At 39.6% G+C, this 20,115-nt stretch overlaps 1 protein-coding gene across 3 annotated transcripts in view; it reads left to right on the top strand.

Annotated features, from left to right (window-relative positions):
* ADGRA1 (adhesion G protein-coupled receptor A1) overlaps nt 1–20,115 on the top strand; it is a 1,149,356-nt gene that overhangs the window by 834,995 nt on the left and 294,246 nt on the right. Inside the window, exons 1-3 of one of the 3 annotated variants that reach the window (XM_073685205.1) lie at nt 8,501–8,675; nt 8,990–9,197; nt 9,810–10,018. In XM_073685205.1, coding sequence (XP_073541306.1) covers nt 8,655–8,675; nt 8,990–9,197; nt 9,810–10,018 — 438 coding nt within the window. In that variant the 5' untranslated portion in view covers nt 8,501–8,654. Of the gene's footprint in view, nt 1–8,500; nt 8,676–8,989; nt 9,198–9,522; nt 9,731–9,809; nt 10,019–20,115 lie in introns of those variants that run through there. The other 2 variants (XM_073685204.1, XM_073685206.1) reach the window with 2 other exon arrangements.

A 20,115-nucleotide genomic window follows, 5' to 3' on the forward strand; every position in this document is an offset into this window, starting at 1 on the left:
TACAAACATATAATACATACAGTACATACATATGATACATACATAGATACAGTACAGTACAAACATACAGTACATATGATACATACATATAGTATACTGTATACATACAGTACATACATATGATACATCATACATACATATGATACATACAGTACATACATACGTACATACAGTTGTGCTCAAAAGTTTAAATACCCCAGCAGAATTTTTGCTTTCTTGGCCTTGTTTCAGAGAATATGAATAATAACAAAAATACTTTTTCTCCACTCATGGTTATTGATTGGGTGAAGCCATTTATTGACAAACTGCTGTGTTTTCTCATTTTAAATCTTAATGACAACCAAAAACATCCAAATGACCCTGATCAAAAGTTTACATACCCCAGTTCTTAATACCGTGTATTGCCCCCTCTAACATCAATGACAGCTTGAAGTCTTTTGTGGTAGTTGTGGATGAGGTTTTTTATTTTCTCAGATGGTAAAGCTGCCCATTCTTCTTGGCAAAATTCCTGGGCTTTCAATACCCATAAAAACCTGCGTTTACGTAAACCAGATTTTTGAAAAGAGGATGTAAAACAAATAGTATTTAAAAATTATTTATTTTTATTGCATCAAATTTAAAAACTTCAGTAAAAACCATAAAAAAGCAGTGGCCTGTTGATCCCATGCAAGAAGTCATCCAATTAATGAATCACAATGTTAATACAGTAAACACTGCACTATTGCACAAGAAAATAAGGGGGAAGGGTGATGTAAACATAAGACCAATAAATATAATATTATAGTGTCAATTACCGCTATACACATAAATAGGTCAAGTATTAATGAAATATATATAAGTGCAGAATTTCCATTCAGCAATGTGCTATGGATTGCAAAATTCTCAAAGAGTTCATGAAAATATGACTGATAGAAGTACCAATAAATTGATTACAAGTGTAAAAGTAAGTTTCCATCAGTCAAATTATTAAGTCAGACTATTCTAATTTATCAAGACAGCGCTTAAAACAATAAGTATTCATTAGAATCATGCATGAGCAATCAGCATCAATGAAGTCCAAACAATACACTTACATGAATGTTTCAGGAATATGGAGATAATCTCGCAGGGATCCGCCCGACGACGCTGTTTCGCATGTGTGCCCCATCGAAGAAGCACACATGCGAAACGGCGTCGTCGGGCGGATCACTGCAAGATTGTCTCCATATTCCTGAAACATTCATGTAAGTGTATTGTTTGGACTTCATTGATGCTGATTGTTCATGCATGATTCTAATGAATACTTATTGTTTTAAGCGCTGTCTTGATAAATTAGAATAGTCTGACTTAATAATTTGACTGATGGAAACTTACTTTTACACTTGTAATCAATTTATTGGTACTTCTATCAGTCATATTTTCATGAACTCTTTGAGAATTTTGCAATCCATAGCACATTGCTGAATGGAAATTCTGCACTTATATATATTTCTAAAAACTGTGGATTATATATTTATAATATTTTCTATGGGGACAATAATTATTTGATTAATACTTGACCTATTTATGTGTATAGCGGTAATTGATACTATAATATTATATTTATTGGTCTTATGTTTACATCACCCTTCCCCCTTTTTTTCTTGTGCAATAGTGCAGTGTTTACTGTATTAACATTGTGAATCATTAATTGGATGACTTCTTGCATGGGATCAACAGGCCACTGCTTTTTTATGATTTTTACTGACGTTTTTAAATTTGATGCAATAAAAATAAATAATTTTTAAATACTATTTGTTTTACATCCTCTTTTCAAAAATCTGGTTTACGTAAACGCAGGTTTTTATGGGTATTGAAAATCTTTATTGAGGTGGTTTATGTTTATGGCCTTTTTGATAGAAACAAAATTCCTGGGCTGTCTAGCATGAACTGCGTGTTTGAGATCTCCTCAGAGTGGCTCAATGATATTGAGGTCAGGAGACTGAGATGGCCACTCCAGAACCTTCACTTTGTTCTGCTGTAGCCAATGACAGGTCGATTTGGCCTTGTGTTTTGGATTGTTGTCATGTTGGAACGTCCAAGTACGTCCCATGCGCAGCTTCCAGGCTGATGAGTGCAAATTTGGCTCCAGTATTTGCGGATAACGTGCTGCATTCATCTTTCCTTCAACTTTTACCAAGTTTCCTGTGCCTTTGTAGCTCACACATCCCCAAAACATCAGCAATCCACCTCCGTGCTTTACTGTAGGAATGGTGTTATTTTCATCATAGGCCTTGTTGACATTTCTCCAAATGTAACGTTTATGGTTGTGGCCAAAAAGTTAAATTTTGCTCTCATCACTCCAAATTACCTTGTACCAGAAGTTTTGAGGCTTGTCTCTGTGCTGTTTGGTTTATTGTAGGCAAGATACTTTGTGGCATTTGCGCAGTAATGGCTTTCATCTGGCGACTCGACCATGCAGCCCATTTTTCTTCAAGTGCCTCCTTATTGTGCATCTTGAAACAGCCACACCACTAGTTTTCAGAGAGTCCTGAATTTCAGCTGATGTTTTTTGTGGGTTTTTCTTCGCATCCCGAACAACTTTCCTGGCAGTTGTGGCCCAAATTTTTGTTGGTCTACCTGACTGTGGTTTGGTTTTACAGAGCCCCTGGTTTTCCATTTCTTAATCACAGTTTGAATGCTGCTGACTGGCATTATCAATTCCTTGGATATTTTTTTGTATCCCTTTCCTGTGTTATACAGTTCAACTACCTTTTTCCGTAGATCCGCTGACAATTCTTTTGCTTTCCTCATGACTCACAATCCAGAAACATCAGTGGCTGGATGAAAGATGCAAGAGTCTTTCTGGATCCCAGAAACTCACTCAGCTTTTATGCACACACACTGATTACAAGCAAACAGGTCACAGGTGAGGATGATACCTTTAGTAGCCATTCAAACCCATTTGTGTCAAATTCTGTGCATGTTATTAGGCCAAAATCACCAGGGTATGTAAACTTTTGATCAGGATCATTTGGATGTTTTTGGTTGTCATTAAGATTTAAAAAGAGAAAACACAGTAGTTTGACAATAAATGGCTCCATCCAACCAATAACCATGAGTGGAGAAAAAGTTTTTTTGTTATCATTCAAATTCTCTGAAACAAGGCCAAGAAAGGAAAAATTCTGCCGGGGTATGTAAACTTTTGAGCACAACTGTACATATATGAAACTGTCAGGCATACATCTGCCTAACATTGGCCAATGCTTTTTAATAACCCCCGTGATCAAATTACTCTCTTCACAGTAGGTAATAACGCTTGAAAAAGGCTCAGACTTGGAGCCGAAACGTCGGCCAGAAGCCCTTATAGGCCAATAGATCACCATTCATTTTTTGACAGCAAGCAGTACTGTCTTCGTTTTTGTGGTTTAGATAGATATATAGATAGATAGATAAATAGATAGATACAGAGATAGATAGAATAGATAAACAGACTTTTATTTCACATACAGACTATATGAATAAGCTATAGTTATTATTGAATAAATAATGGAATGTAGCCGTACATGTAGAGAATATGGCTGTGTGGATGCATGTGTTTTCAAATGATTTTATCGTCCTAAAAAATAATGTAGATGAAAGATTCTCACCTATTGTTATAATGGCATCCACCATCCACCTTCATTTACACTCCACAAAGGAAGAGGCCATGCATGTATGGCCAACTCATCTACTCCTGTGTGACCCAGGCTCAGTCTTACCTAACACGTTGGTTCCGGAGATGTCCGGTCAGTGCACCAGTAGTACTTACCCATCCTTGCTCCTGTCCTATACATCACTACACTCCATACTATCTTGGGCATAATGTTGCTAAACTGATAATATTTGCAAAGGTTTGTAAGAAAAGATTTAGTATAACCTGTCTTTTATTATTTGACACCCCTGCTCATTCTGGGCTCGGCAGTAAAAGGATCGGTTCTAGTAAGTGATTGACAATCTTCACTAATTAGTGGTTGACTTCCTTAAGACCACCCCCTTGACTGCTGATCCTAGAATGAGCAGAAATGTCAAATAAGAAAAAAACAAGTTATACTGAATATTTTCAAGCATGCCTCCATGTCTGAGTGTTCATTCCCTGCAGATCAGATTGCATTTTTAATGTAGCAGGTTCCCATTGAATCAATGTTTGTGCTGTAGATATAGAGAATCATAAAAACTGAGCTCTGACCCTATGAGCATATTTTCACATGTGGCATATCTGCTGCAGAAATTTCTACGATGGAGGATCCATGCCATTCATCTGAATGGAGTTGTTTTGGTGGCAAGCACATTGAATTTTTGCAAGCAGCATTCAGATTAATAGGAGAGAGACAATTCTAAATGTAAAGATATAACAAGAAAATATGCAGCACAACGTGGCGATAACAGGTGGAGATTCACTTTAAAGAGAACCTGTAAGCACGATTTTGTAATGTAAAGTAAAGACACTGCTGTAATGGTGCTGTAATAATGATTACATCGATACATTTGGTGAAGAAATCCGCTTGTAGTTATTATTTATTCACTATTTGAAGTGTTCTGCTAATTAGATTTCGGTGCACAGGGGCCGGACTGTGCACTGGGTCTTCTCTTCCCAGTCTGTGATTCCCCGGCCCCTCCGCTGCCTCCGGTCTGTGTCACTGCTCAGATTTCAAACAGAGGAGGCAGGTAAGTCACAGATTGGAGGCAGCAGAGGGGCCGGGAAATCACAGACAGGGAAGAGAAGACCTAGTGCACAGTCCAGTCCCTGTGCACTGAAATCTAATTAGCAGAAAACTTCAAATGCTGATTAAAGAAGAATCACAAAGTGGATTTCTTCACTAAAGGTATCAATTTAATCAGTTTTACAGTCTCATTAAAGCTATGGCTTTACCTTACATTACAAAATCTTACTGGCAGGTTCTCTTTAAGATGAACATTCAGAAAATAAGGGAAGATAAGAATAGGCCACACAAATGCAGTCTGATGACTTGAGAACCAACGTTTTTGAAAATTGTCAACAATCTCAAAGTTACAAGTCCATCTCCAGAGATCTTGATGTTCTTTTGTCCACGGTGCGCAACATAATCAAGAAGAGTACAACCCATGGCACTGTAGCTAATCTCCCTGGATGTGGACAGCAAAGAAGAATTGATGAAAGATTGCAATGCAGGATAGTCCAGATGGTGGATAACAGCCCCAATCAAGTTCCAAAGAAATTCAAAGAAATTCAAGTTCATCAGTGTCAGCACGAACTATCCATCGATATTTGAATGAAATTAAATGCTTTGGCAGACTCAGAAGGACCCCACTGCTGACACAGAGACATAAAAAAGCTAGACTGCAGTTTGCCAAAATGTGTGTGAGCAAGCCAAAATCCTTCTAAAAAAGCATCTTGTGGACAGATGAGACAAAGATGGAGCTTTTTTGTAAAGCACATCATTCTACTGTTTACCAAAAAAGGAATGAGGCCTAAAAAGAAAAGAACACAGTACCTACAGTCAAATATGGTGGAGGTTCAAAGGTATTTTGGGGCTGTTTTCCTGCCTCTGGCACTGGGTGCCTTGACTGTGTGAAATCTGAAGATTACCGAAGGATTTTGGATAGCAACATAGTATCCAGTGTCAACAAGCTGGGTTTGAGTCCTAGGTCATGGGTCTTCCAGAAGGACAATGACCCCAAACATACTACAAGAAGCCCCCAGAAATTTATGGAAACAAAGTGCAGGAAAGTTCTGCAGTGGCAGCAATGAGTCCAGATCTAAATCCCATTGAACACCTATGGAACAATTTCAAGGGTGCCAACACTTTCTGTCATGACTGTAAATACTACATGATAACAAACCAAAATAATAACAAATAGTTAAACTATCCTAAAAATAGGGTATCAAAACAAGACATGAAATATAAAAGTTCTGGCAAATAAATTAATAAGTTCTACAAACAAAGCCAAAGCACCACACAAAAATAAAACATATACAAGTAATTTTACATGTAATTAATACAAAAGATGAAATCCAAAACCTACCCATGAAACTCCTATAATCTGTGCCACTTTCAATACCTTCATCTGGGGTGGGGGGGACCACCAGAGTGTGCATCGTAGTGGAGGACTTTTTTTGGGTAGGTTTTCACTATCATATATTTGTATTACCTGAATAATTACCATTTATCTGTTTAATTATCTTGGGTTCTACCATTCGATTGTACCATTAGTGTTACTATTGATTCAGGATTTGGCTGAAAATAAATCTGTTTGCGACATGTTTCCAGTATTTAATCGCTAGTGTTTATAGCAGTGCATAATTTTTTGCACATGGCACTTTGCCTATATTACGATAAACATCTCTACTATGATAAATCCTTGATTTAAGCATATGGCACTTTGCGTAATTGGCACCTTATTTATATTTAATCTATTTTTTTTTTGCTGTATTTGTACATCCCCTTATGCTGTCTTGCTGCCCTTTTTTCCGTGTTTCACGTTTTAGTATATGTCCCTTTTTATATTTTTTTAAATATTACAAATTTTTTAGTCTTTGGGTGGTGTTTGCCATTGTTTGTAAGATTTATTATTAGGAGACCGGAGGGCAGGATCTTGTCATTTCTGTGTGTGCTGTGTATGCAGCTAGTCTTCACCCACTAGCTCAGAGACAACTGAAAATTAGAGATAGAGCCTGCAGAAACCTGGGGGAAAGGCGGGATAAAAGTCATACAGTGGATAGTAGTGGTGGTATTCCTCATATTCAAACACAACAACTTAAAAGTCACTGAACAGTATCTAGAAGCCAAGAAGCGGCTCCAGTTTTGGTGGACCTATTCTGTTCAGCCATCATGCCGACACCATGCAGGGGCACAACCAGATGGGTCTTTCCCAAAGAAAATCAGCAGTATGCCTGGGGTATTAAAAGTCAGGGGCAATCAGTTGATCATTATTATGGCTCTCATAGTAAAGGGGTCAAGATATAAGACTGTGGACATTTACTTGTCAGCACCATCTTCTGGCAGAAGAAAAAAAGGAAGGAGGGAAGGAAGGAGGGGAACGAAGGAAGGGAGAGTAGGATAGAAGGAAGGGAAGGAGAGAAAGGGAGAGAAAAAGGAAGGAAAGGAGGGAAAGAGAGAAAGAATGAAGGAAGGAAGGTAGGGAGGGAAGGAAAGAGAGTAGGGGAAAAAGGAAGAGATAGAAGGAAAGAAGAGAAGAATGGAAGGAAGGGATACATGGAGAGAGGGAGAGAAAAAAGAAGGAATGAAGGAAGAAAAGAAGAGATGGAAGGAAAGAAGGGATAGAGAGAAAGAAGAATGAAGGAATGGAAGGAGGGAAGGAGAGAGAGAGGAAATAAGGAAGGAAGAAAGAGATGGGAGGTAGGGAGGGGAGGAGAGAGGGAGAGTGAGGGAGGGAAAGGAGTTAGAGAGCAAAAAAGGAAGAAAATAGTCAGGAAGAAGGGGAGAGAGGGAGATAGGGAGAGGAAGGAAGAGAGGGAATGAAGGAAGCAATGAAGAAAGAGATGGAGGAAGGGAGGGAGAGAGAGAGAGAAAGAGAAAGGAAAGAAGGAAGGGAGGAAGGAAAGGAGGAAGAGAGTAAGGAAGAGATGAAAGGAAGGAAGGGAAGGAAGGAAAGAGGGGAAGGAGGGAGGGAAGGAGAGAGGAAGAGATGGAAGGAAGGAAGAGATGGAAGGAAGCGTGAAAGAGAGGGAAGGAAGGATGGAAGTGAGTAAAGGAATAAAGAAAGAGAGAAAAAAGGAAGGAAAGTAAGAAATCATTGATTGCCAAATTGATAAAAGCTGCTTGCAACAATGTAGCAAAAGCAGCTATGAAGCTGAAATAGATGTCCGTGCTCTGATGAGCTACAATTAGCCATAACTGTAACAAGTAGCTGATATCATTTAGCAGACATATAAAACTGACTGTAGACACAATAGGACGGAGCAAGAGAATGAAGAAAGGCATAAAAAAAGCAGTGTAATATAATCATATATGCATGTAAATGTCTACTCTGGCACCTAAGGGAAATCTCCTTGAAATGGAATCTGTAAACTTGGTAATTATACATAATAGCAGAACACAGTGGATAATAAAAATGAGTGGAGTGCTCAGAATGGGGAGGTTGGAGTCTGCTTTTTCCTATGTTTTTTTTGACTAATTCCCTCTTTCATGAGCGTCTTTGTGAGTCTGGGCTTTGAATTGTTTTTAAAGGTCTACCCCCAGTGACGTTAGCATCCTAAGTGGTATATATGAGGGAATAACAAGGGATTAACTCCTTAGCACCCATGAAGTTTGAAACCCCTTCTACATCCCCGGAAGCTTTTTCCCTTTCAGCTAAATCCATCAAATACAAAAGTATTCAAGGATCAAGCTGCGTCTAAGCGTTCCTTGCTTTCAGCCGTTTGCACTTTTGTCACTGTCTCGGAGCAAGATCTTGTTATTAAATCATTCCATCTTGAAGACCCGTCCGTAATGCACGAATGTGTTATTTCACGCGAGGGAAGGGGGGGAGCAATGTTGCATATCGTGAGTCTTATCTTCACACTGCATTATCCTCCTTTTTTCCAAAATGATTCCTGCATCCCTTTAAAGCTTTGCTTTGCAAGCGGAGGCTTTAATATAAGTTGTCGGATTCTGTATTAAGTGAAGGAGAAAACCTGGTAGAGGTTGTCTCTTTAAATCAGATCTGCAGTGTTGATGGACCCTCTAGCAGGCATGGTAAGAACCATTCTCACCTCTGCAGCAGGGAGCTTGACCATACAGACTTACACATGCGATGGAAATGCTTTCCCCGTTAATATGCGCTCTACCAGTCTTATTTCCATGGTTACAGCTCCCGCTTGTATGGTTGCTTCCATTCTGCAGGAAAAAAGAATTAGGAAGCGATCGCATATTCTTAGTGCCGTAGTTTTAAAAAATCTAATGAAAGCAGCCCTGTTGTGACTTGCATTTTCAATTTTTTCTTTTTTTTTTTTCTCCCTCCTGCTCTCTCTCTCCCTCTCTCTCTCGCTCCCTCTCTCTCTGATCTACAGAACACTGTAGCCATCGCTTCCATTCATTTGCCACAGTCTGCCTTTGCACAGTCTCCTTCATTGCAATCTGTTGATAACTCCACTTGCAAGCTCCAGCTCATTGTCTTTCGGAATGGAAAACTCTTTCCGATCACTGGGAACACATCCTATCTTGCAGATCAGGGAAAACGTCGGGCGGTTGCTACACCAGCTGTGCTTTCTAAAATAGGTAAGTTGTTCTTGTTTTTTTTTCCCCCATACCTAACGTGTAAATTTGCAGATGGGGGGGGACGGTGGTTTTTTTTTTTTTTTTACGGTGAGACAAGTCGTTCATACAAGTAACCTAGACTTGGCCAAGTTGGGAGATTAAAAAATTAATTAGACTTGACTTTGGGCACCATGGATAGTCAGCCTAGGACTCCTAATGTCATAATTGCACTGTATTAATGAGGAAAGTTATTGCAGTACCTATGAATGGTAGTACCTTGCTTCTTGCATATTAATGCCCATTCATGCAGTTCGACGAGGAGTAAGAGAGAGTCATCCTCAGCCTCTTGCTGTGTCGTGCTGCAGAGAGAGCTGAGGCTTCTGCTGAACGTCAACGCTTTACATGTGTGATGGGATTACGAATGGTTACATAAGACGTAGATTAGAATAATCGGTGGTGAGCTCAAAGTTGACGCCACGACAATTAAAAGTGCAATTAATGGACGTAAAACTTTTCGGAATGCCTCGAAGAGCAGTAATCACGATGCCCAAGGTGTAAAAATGTTCACAATTGTCCATGACCCCCTTCTTTGCTTCCATAAAACCTTTTATCGTGTGTTTTCTTATTTTGCAGATGGGTACAATTTCGGAAACCTCAGTCATCCATTGACCATAGCCCTGAGACACTTTACAAGTGGTATAGACCCTTTTGCTGCCTTTTGGGATTTTGACCTTCTTGACGGAAATGGGGGCTGGTGCGGAGAAGGTTGCCACATAATTACCTCGACTGCCAATATAACCACCATTCAGTGCACTCACTTCGGTAACTTTGCCGTGCTAATGGTGAGTACTTTTTTTCTAACAGTGACACAGGCTGTAAACCCCCCCCACCCTTCCAAAAAATGCCAAATAATTCTGATAATTGTGTGTGTTAAAGACAAGGGAAGCACTCTTTTCAATTTGCATTTGATTCCTTACATAAAAGTTAATAGGCGGTGAATGATTCAAGCCTGACCGGGGCAACTTGCGCTCTTTAACCCTTCGCGTGCTGGAAGGTCTAGACGGGGAAATACTTTGCATGGCTTCTTTTTTTTTTTTTCTCTTATCTATGAATGGATTCACAGCTGGCCTCTATGCCAGAGCTTTTGGGCAGGAGTTGAGGACTGATTGATTAACATCAGGCAGTTATACATTGCAGGACTGCACCCGAGATGGTTGTCTGCTTTGTTCCTGTCTTGCACTGTGTTGATCATACTAATTAGTTGCAGGAATACCGCAATGTTGAATCATTTAATAAATGGTGGAAGGAATAGAATTGAGAGATCCACTTTGAAGATAAGAGGTTCTTCTTGCTCAATGAATCTGCCGGGTAGGAATAAGTGCATTGTTGGCGGATGGGGGAAAAAAAAAAACATTTATCTTTTCTAATGGAAGCATTTTCCTCTGAGCTGACTGTGTGGATGGTCTTCATTGCAGTCTTTTTTATTTTACTATCTCTCCATAGAAAGTTATCCCATTGGGGTTATTAGGAGAACATTTAACTTAATAATAAGCAAATCGGATTCTCTTATTATTTTAGCGTTGTGTTTATGATGCCGATAGGGATTTTAATAACGGCGTTTCTCGGAATGGTTTGTGGTTTCTCTTGGATTAAGCGTAGTAATTGGCAATAATGCGTAATGCAATACACAACGTGTCGGAGGCTCGTTGTTGCATCGGCTGTTTGTATTAAGTTAATGTCGCTTTTTATGGGTTTGGAAAAGGACGGGCACAGACGACAGTGAGATTGTGAAGACGTGTGCAGAGAATTCCAAGCTGCTGCAGTCACAGAGAGCACAGACGTCAGCCAATCATCACGGGAGGCTGTGACCGAAGCCCGAGACTATATCCATGTGATTATTGCTGTCTACTTCATGAGAAACCAAATTGATTACGAGCCTGCTCCACCGTCGTCCATTAAAAAAAACATTGGACGTGCACAAATCTTAGAATTGTACAGTATCCACGTCCCATCATATGCGATACAGTAGTCAAACCCTGCTGTGGAACTACAAGGCTCAGTATGATAGTCCTTGTGCTTCCATGCTATTGGCAACATGCCAGCCTCCCCTATGAGCCGCATACTGATTTTCCTATAAGATGCGAATACAATACTTTTTGGTGTTTACTGCACTTTGCATTGATTATTTTCTTGTATTTTCACATTAGGTTCGGAATATTAAGGTGTCCAGTTGTGCACACATGGCTAATTTACATAGTTTTTGGCTCGGTGGAGAATGCCTATTTGTGAACATTATGACATACTGGGACCGTTAAACAGTGTAGAGATGGAGCAGAATTTATTGCAGCATTTGGATGTGGATATAGAGGGTCACTGGTGAGGTCGGGTCATATACTGTTCATTATTTTATGTACTGTATATAAGGCCTCAGTCATGGATAGAACACTACTAGTCTATGGTGGTGTTCACATATGTGTGGTTTCTTTTATGCAAACCAATTTTACATAAAAAAAAAATGCAATCTATGACACTGATGGCAAAAAGTTTTTTTTCTCTTTTGCAAAATAAATCTCTTGTAATAAATTGCAAATTGGAGTTCAAAAGGCATTGAATAAAGGGCTGAAGGTGTTTGAGGCCAGAGTTTCGTGGCGATGCGTTACACTACATCGTAGCCTGTGGCCTACCCCAATACAGAGTCACAGAAATATCAACCCTGTGGTAACTCGTACATGACTATGATCCCATAGACTTTAATGTAAGGTGGTGCAACTTCTTTTTATTACAGAATTGCTATGACTGTCAGAAACAAATATGCTGAATAATATGGTGGAAAAAATATACAAATGACCATAAAAAAATAACAATAATAGAGCTCTTGAAAAAAGACAGGAAGTGTTCACGTGTTCAGTACATCTAAACAGTGATTGGTTACTGATAACGATATAGGAGTAGCCATGTGTTCTCCCGCGAGCACCCGTTTATATATTGCATGTGTCTTCATAAAATATGGAGCATCTTTACATATATATTGTATTACTCTGTGTAATTCTCCAGAGCTGCATTCACAATTTTGCTGGTTGTTATTGGCAAAAGTAAGCAAGTTTATTAACAAATACCACCCAAGTTGCTTAGATGAGCACCTATACTGCTGTGGGTCTGTTTGGCCGCTTTCACGTAGATGTCATTTACATAAAGCCTGTAGAAATGTAACATCTGTGCTAGTTCCTGTCCTCTCTGTTTCTGCTTCGACCACAAGGTGATGGCCCATTTTGGTTTCAGGTGACTTGTGACTGGGTCAGTCCTGTTTTATTTCTGGAACTTTGGGTGTCGCTAGATCAGGGAGCTATGGGGTTAATTGTTTGGTTTTGATTACTCCTTCCTGAATGCCCTGGGCCTGCTATTTAAACCCCTATTTCTCTGACTTCCACCGCCAGTCAATGAGTTCTGCTTACCTGGTTTAATGCACTGGTCTTTGCTCTTGTGTTGTATTCCTGATTTCTCCTGTTTTCTGACCTTGGCTTACATTTTGACCAGCCACTCTTTTCCTGATCATGTCCCTGATGTGACCTCTTGGCATTGACCCCATGTGGTGACCCTTCTTGTTTCCGGTTCACTTCTCTAGCTGGAATCCCTTCCATGGAAACAATTCAGTGGAACCCATTGTATGGCCAGATTCTTGTACAGGGGATAAAGTGTGAAGGTCCTGGTTCCTCTGGAATCTGCCAGATGGAGTGACTTGTGCCAAGTCTGTCTGAGGTAGCCTTTTTGAGCCCGTAGTCTCTGACAGATATGACAAAAAAGATTTAACTTTAGTTAATGGAGACATTCAGTATGGAGTCATTGGCACTAGACATAGATTATAGAATACCTTAGTATTGGTGCCAAAATTACACAAGCCTGTGTGCATGAGCACTAATGCCCCCCCCCCATATCATTTAGCTGCCAGTTATCTTGTTTGACTCCCCCAATTTGGTTCAGTGTTCCTGTGTTTCACAAGAGAGCTGCTGCTAGACATCTCTAGGGGAAGCTTACCTCTTAGACAATAAAAGGATCATGAATCCGAAATATTGAATCCTTCTGTCCCTCAACATCATCTGTAGGGTGAAAGTTGGGAGGCCGCCATACATATTAGACTAACAGCCGAACCGGTTGATATAGGTGTGTTCAGTCAATGTTAGTCTACTCTGTATGGGAGGGGGGCTCTAGTTTTTCCAGAACGAGATTACTGAACAGATTAGGGTAATGGATCAAGCTTTTTAGAATGTAAATGAACATGGTCTTGCAAATGTAAAAAATTATGAAAAAGGAGTACTCCCATCTTAATAACTGATGATGTATTGCTAGCATATGCCATCACTTTATGAGGACTGGAGTTTGTCCCCTACAACCCTCACCAATCTCGGTCAGAAGTGATGCCATGTAGGGAAAAACTGGACTGAGTATACTTAATTCTCAGATTACATGGGGGTCCTAAAGGTCAGAATCTCAGTAATCATTAAGAAAATGCATATCCAGTGATTTGGAATTACCTACTGAAATGGGAGTAACTAAATATGTTCTGCCATCCACCTAGGCAACCACTAATTCATTGTAAATGTTATAAATGTTTAGGGGGAACTCCACCTCTGAGACCACCAACTCGACCTTGAGAATATCAACTAATGTTACTTATGTGTGTGTATACCATGCACATTTGAGGCCAACCTCAAACATCCATCATAGGATTCTGTAAGAAAAGTTTCTCATGGGGAAACCAATTAATTAGAATAAATCAAGCTATTGCTGGTCCGAAAATTGAGATAAGTCTCTACGCATATGCAGAGTCACCTGTAGTGCAAAGTGTAACATTTGGTGACACATTTGACATGAGCATCGTCATAGTTAAATGGCTGAAATAAATTACCCACTGCATGTATGAGGAGTCAGAACTAATTTGGAGAAAATACATTGGCTGCCAAGTTCCACTTCAAAATACCTGATGTTGTGCCAAGTATGATACTCACAGTAATATCTTCTCTACCAAGCTCTATCACTTACTAAGTCTAATGTCTGCCTGTGTTTAATGCCAAGTCTAATACTGATAGCCATATGTGGTTCTGTACCAAATCTAATATGTGGATTAATTAATGCCAGTTGTAATTTACACAACCATACATAGTAAAATAACATGTCTGAGCACAGCGATGAATCCAGTTACGGGCTGTTCATCATGTACATCTAGCCAAATCCTTAGGTTGGATGATATCTCAATGCTAGACCATTGAAGGCAGAGATGGAACCTACTATGGTATACCCAACACAGTGTAAGTGTAGCATGCCCAAGATCCACCAGTCTACTGTATGTAAGGCATGTAGGTGTCTACTATTAAGTTCATCTTAAAGTCTATCTATTATTTTATAAAACTTTTGACCTGATCAGTTGGGGTCCAATTGCTATGACCCCCAGCTATTAGTAAATTGAATAGGGCAGAATCGCTCAGCTGAGCACTGTGCCATTTTGGCTTTAATCATCTTTTATATGCCCCCCTACAAACTCTTTATGGATCACTATGTGACGACACCAGGGTCAATCTGGCCACTCTTTCGAGGATGAACTATTCTCGGTTATACCAGTCATAATGTTCTTTGTTCAGTAAGTCAAGGGGGTACATGAGCCATTGTTTCATGTGAGACTGTCCTTTGACCCTTGTTGTATGTTAATATGTGGAATGCCTGCTGATTATGTATTGAATCAGCCAACTGTGGTATACTAGTCTGCACAACTTGGAAGACACATGTGCAGTCTAATTGAACAATCGAACAATGAGGGATTACATCCTCCCATCTTCCCCTAATCCTGTTGGAAAATGCCCTGAAATTAGAGCTGTGGGATATAAAATGACACTGCTCCTGTCACAGGCGTGACTCTATGGGAAGTCAGCCTGGGAACCATGGTTATAACTGGTGGAAAACAGATCTGCGTCACTGCCCATCACTGAACCCACAAAGTCGTTTGGAGAACCCAGGTTGGGACACTCAGATCACCTGGCCACATGCCTCCCTGTGCTCGGTCAGCTTCCTAAGCTTTTTGCTACTTCTTCTTTGTGGGTGCCCGCCAAAAGCAGGGTGCTACTGGTTGGAGTAATAGGCCCTGGATGCCCTGAAGTTGTGGAGGTTCTAATCCCGGCGAGCCAGCGGAAAAGTTAGACTGTCACTTGCACCATCTTGTTTACTTGCTGGGAATGTACTATATTTTGTTGACTATTGGTGATCCAATGGTACCCTCACCCTGTGTTGTCTGAGTAGTGTAATGCCCACAGGAAAGGAGTTTAAGAAACGTTCAGTAGGATGAGCCCTTTTCCATGGGGTCTTTCTAAAGAAAGCCAGGCCAGCAGACAAGAGCACCCACTGACCCTCGTGTCTCCACAACCTACATAGCATACTTGGTTCTCCAAGTAGAGAGGAGCAAAAGCTAAAGTGACACAGCCACTCAACTTAGAGTTTTTGAACCTTTACTTAAATAATTGAAAAGGGTCTCAGGTCTCGGCTCACCAAAATCAAAATTTCTGACATGTCACTTTTCACTAATGTCATCATACTATAAGAAATGTCCCCAATTGCAAATAATGGGGCGCCAATCTTCTTAAAATAGTATTGGCTTTTGTTGGACCTTTGGTATCCACTATTGTGCAAGAATCTGAATTTATCAAAGAATTCCCTTGTTCATTGATAGGAAAGTTCTGGTACAATCTTAAATGGTTATTCCCAAGATAATAATTATCCCCTATTCCTTGGATGGTGGATAACTTACTGATTGCTGGAATTCCACTGACCCTGAAAGCAAGGCTCTGGAACCCAGACACTTTGATCTGAGAGTCCTGATTTGAAAGGTGCAGAGGTGCACATATTTGACCTCCTCTTCATTAATTGCTTTTAGGATTGTTGGAAAAAGTCCAGCACCGTGCTTAACTTTCTCTGTTTATACCCCAAGTGATCCAATGATCAGTAAGTTATGCCCTATCGTTTGGGAATAGCCGCATGAAAACCATGATGCAATCAGATTTTTGGTAGTGATGTTGAATAGTTGGGCTTACCATTTACCAGGCAACTAAAGGTTTTTAAACATCCAAGAAGAAGAGAGAGAGATGTAATAAAGATAATGCTGATGTATAGAAAGAACATCGCCCTCAGTAATTAACGGCCAGAGATATAGCTGTTATTGCAAAATACTGTATCTTTATTAAATAAAATACAACATGTAATATATAACAGTAAAAAACAAATAAGAGTGACTAGGATGAGAGACCCAATAGGGGTTAAGATCGAAAAAAACCCTAAAAGAGAAAGGAAAACCTTAACCCAATTGCAGGTGTAACTCCATAATTAATACCCAGGTGTTATACATAATCAGGCAATGTGGTCAGAGTCCGACTTGTTGGAGAGACACCTAGGCTATGAATCTGAGTTTGATCAAAAGATGCAGCAAGCAGATAAAAGTGTCTAAAGTGATCTGCTTATAATAATCAGAATAGCCGCACATTACCTTGTGACATAGTGATGACCGGGTAAGAGAAGTCTGCAAAGGGGAATGAATAGCGCGCCTCACCGAAGTGGCTTCGTCAGGAGGTTTTTCCTGGGCTTTTGAGCTAAGTTTTAAGCTATTATAGTTTGGTTGTAGTAGAACAAAGATAGAATTTATTCACTAGGTTTGAAATTCTTGGTGAACCATAGTAACTTATATTGGCGAGAAACTTATGCAATTCACTTATCCATAAAGTCCACATCTCTTCTTATGAACAATGTCCTTCCTCTTCATATTGTATATTTTAAAACTGACTTAAAGAGGTTGTTCACTATTATATATATATATATATATATATATATATATATATATATATATATATATTGATGCTCTATCCTTAGGATAGGGTATCAATGTCTGATCGGCCGGGATCCGACACCCGGCACCCCCGCCGATCAGCTGTCATCAGTGGCGGTGGCGGCCGCCGGCCGGAAGTACTTACTGGCTGAGCTTGGCCGTCTAGTTGTAGTGGCCACTGCAGGGTACTACACATCTGCCTCCTATTCAATTTAATGGTGAGTCAGCTTTCACTGCACAGTTCGGCTACTTATTTATATATGGGAAATGTCTGATATTAATCTAATTCTTCTGAACTGTCTGCTTTACCTGTCACCTCCGGTCTGCTCTTTTCTTATGGCGTTACCTTGTCATGCATAGGGCTAGTTTTGGCCACCCTTCCTTATGCAAAGACTTAGTTGCTTGCAGCCTTATTTTTGACACTGGGCTCAGTTGATTATCTATACTTGCTGCATTGTGACTGTTGGGCATTCTTTGGATAACTCCTGTTTTTAGATTTGGTCTGCAGATCGCACATATTTATTTTATATGTCTCACTATGAATTTATATTGTAATTAATAAAGCTCTTTTTATACGCCTTATACTCAGTTTTTCTCAGCGTCTCAATATTCTATGGATAGGGCATCAATGTATAAGTAGTGGACAACCTCTTTAAAGAAGCACTCCCATCAAAGATTTTATCTTAATATATTGATATCATCATATTATATAGCAATGTGTACTTATAATTGCTCATTTTTGCCTTTCCACCCAGCTAATTCTTCTACCCAGCTTAAAGGGATTGTTCGTTTTAGAAAACCTGTTTTCATCTATACCATATTAGAATTGTAAATTAAGTTAATAGAGGAAAATACTCAGTTAATGGGAATCTATCAAAACAATTCAGCCCCACAAATGTTTATATAGTCATGTTGCTCTCTATAATTCCATCCATACCTTTATTTATTCAATCTGTTGCTCCAGGACTCAACAAATACTGTTTTAATCCATTTGCAAATGAGACCTAAGTGCTCTGGGTGTTATCAGAGCCTCTGCCTCCCTGGCTATATTTCCTGTCCAGCCCCAACTTCTTTTGCTGTGAGCTGTCAGTCAAGGAGAGGAAAGTGGGGCTGGGAGGGGGATAGAATTGGGGATGCTAAGTTTTGGGAAGTGCTCTGATCATACCCAGAGCACTTAAGCCTCATTTGTATGTAAATGAAAGCAGTCATTTTTCAGTTAGGGGGCAACAAATTATAAAAATGATGATAATGGTATGAATGGCATTATCTTTCAGAGAGCAACCTGACCATATCGATATTTGTAGGGGTGGATCACTCTGACAGATTCCCTATAAGGATCCTTAGTTTTTGTACAGCGTGAAGAACATTTTCAACACGCATCCAATGCTTTGGAGGGCCTTTGCAGAGAAAGAAGACTAGAGCACCTATTAGATGCAGCGATCCTAAAAGACAATATTGACTCCTTAACAAGCCTTGCAGTATGACTTAGGATAAAAGCCAAACCAGAATCTCAATTTGCAGACACAGTGTTTCGGGGCGTTGCCCCTCACCAGTGCAACCTATGAGATCTGATTTGGCTAGGTGAGAGGCTCTGGACTGTGGTTTAAGGGGTAACATTTTTCCTTGTGGAGAGTGACAATCTTTTATCCTAAATCATATTGCAAGGCTCGTTAAAGAGTCGATATTTAACTTTTAGGATAGCTGCTTCCAATAGGTGACGCTAGAGTTCTAGTCCTTTTACTCTCTGAAGGGACAATTTGCATATTTAATATCCAGAGAAGCATGCATGGCTTATAAGTCTCCTCACTCCGAAATGCCAGGCTTGGCTTGTCACTCTCCACAAGGAGAAACATTACCACTGAGGGCCTTTGCACAAACAATTTATTAATTTAAATGGGTGTAATACTTATTCCCCCTGAGGTGGCGCAGCAGGGAAACTGAACACTTAGAGTTGATTGCTCTGAATCCCAACAAGGGACAATTTGTAATCAACATATTGTCAATAGACCCTTCTAACAAGAAAGGATTATAAGAAAGTGGAGAAACAATTTAATTATATGATGCAGAGATCCCCCTGCTAACTTCACTGTAGTACATAAACTAAGCTGTCTGTAAGCTGGTAATATATATTCTTAATAAACTTTATAAACTGATGTTATATCAGAGGAAAGGCATGGAGAGTCTGATTGCAAAATCATACATAAAAAAATATTTTTGGTTTTACTGTTGCTGTCCTGGATAATTGCCCAGTTTGACCATCCAGGGACCAGTCCAAGAAAAACCTTCCTGTTATTTTATACTCTCTTACCCATTATTGCTGTTTTGTGTTATTTGTTTGTTGGCTTTCTCAGTTAATTTCAATGAATGTAAGTAATAAAATAAAATGTTCTCCAGCTTTATAGTCTATGCAGAAACACGAGTTCAGCCATGAAGCTCAGCCATGTGAGCCACAGAAGTAGAATAGCTAATACCCATTACGGGGATTACAAGCGAGGTATCTATTCTGTAACAATGGGGGAAGCTCGACAGCTCAGATAAGAAATTGATTAAACATAAAATGATACAAAATATGTATTTTATATTTTATTTTCATATGTTTTAGTTAGATATAAAGTGTGGCAACTATTTAGATTGAAATAGTCGATTGGTCTGGGGTCGGAATAAATTAAGAATGTCGTTTTGAAATTGATTTAGGTGTCTAGCGTTGGGTCTGATTTAGGGGAATGGCCTCGAATTTGAATAATTTAGGGGTCTGAATTTATTTTGAGGTTTGATCTGTGATATGATGTGTCCAATATCCCATCTTACAATTTCTTCATATGTGGTCGATGTGTACGGTATGTGGTTCTGTTGTTCCAACATGCTCTGATCTTTTACAAACTTATGCAAAGAGTTTTCCCTAACCTTAATGGTCCATTACTAAACCAACTTAGGTTTCCCTAACCTTAAAGGTCCACTACTTTAAGGTTTCTCTTCAATCGGAGCTAATCTGAAGTATCAACAGTGAATGTAGCTGTGTTGTTCTGGCTTTGTACGCTTATATTCAGGTGCCTTCAGAGATGATAACAGCTGGCTGTTGGG

Source organism: Phyllobates terribilis, unplaced genomic scaffold (genome assembly GCF_046119375.1).
Source record: "Phyllobates terribilis strain yellow unplaced genomic scaffold, ASM4611937v1 Scaffold_5__5_contigs__length_657084704, whole genome shotgun sequence".
NCBI classification, from domain to species: Eukaryota; Metazoa; Chordata; class Amphibia; order Anura; family Dendrobatidae; genus Phyllobates; species Phyllobates terribilis.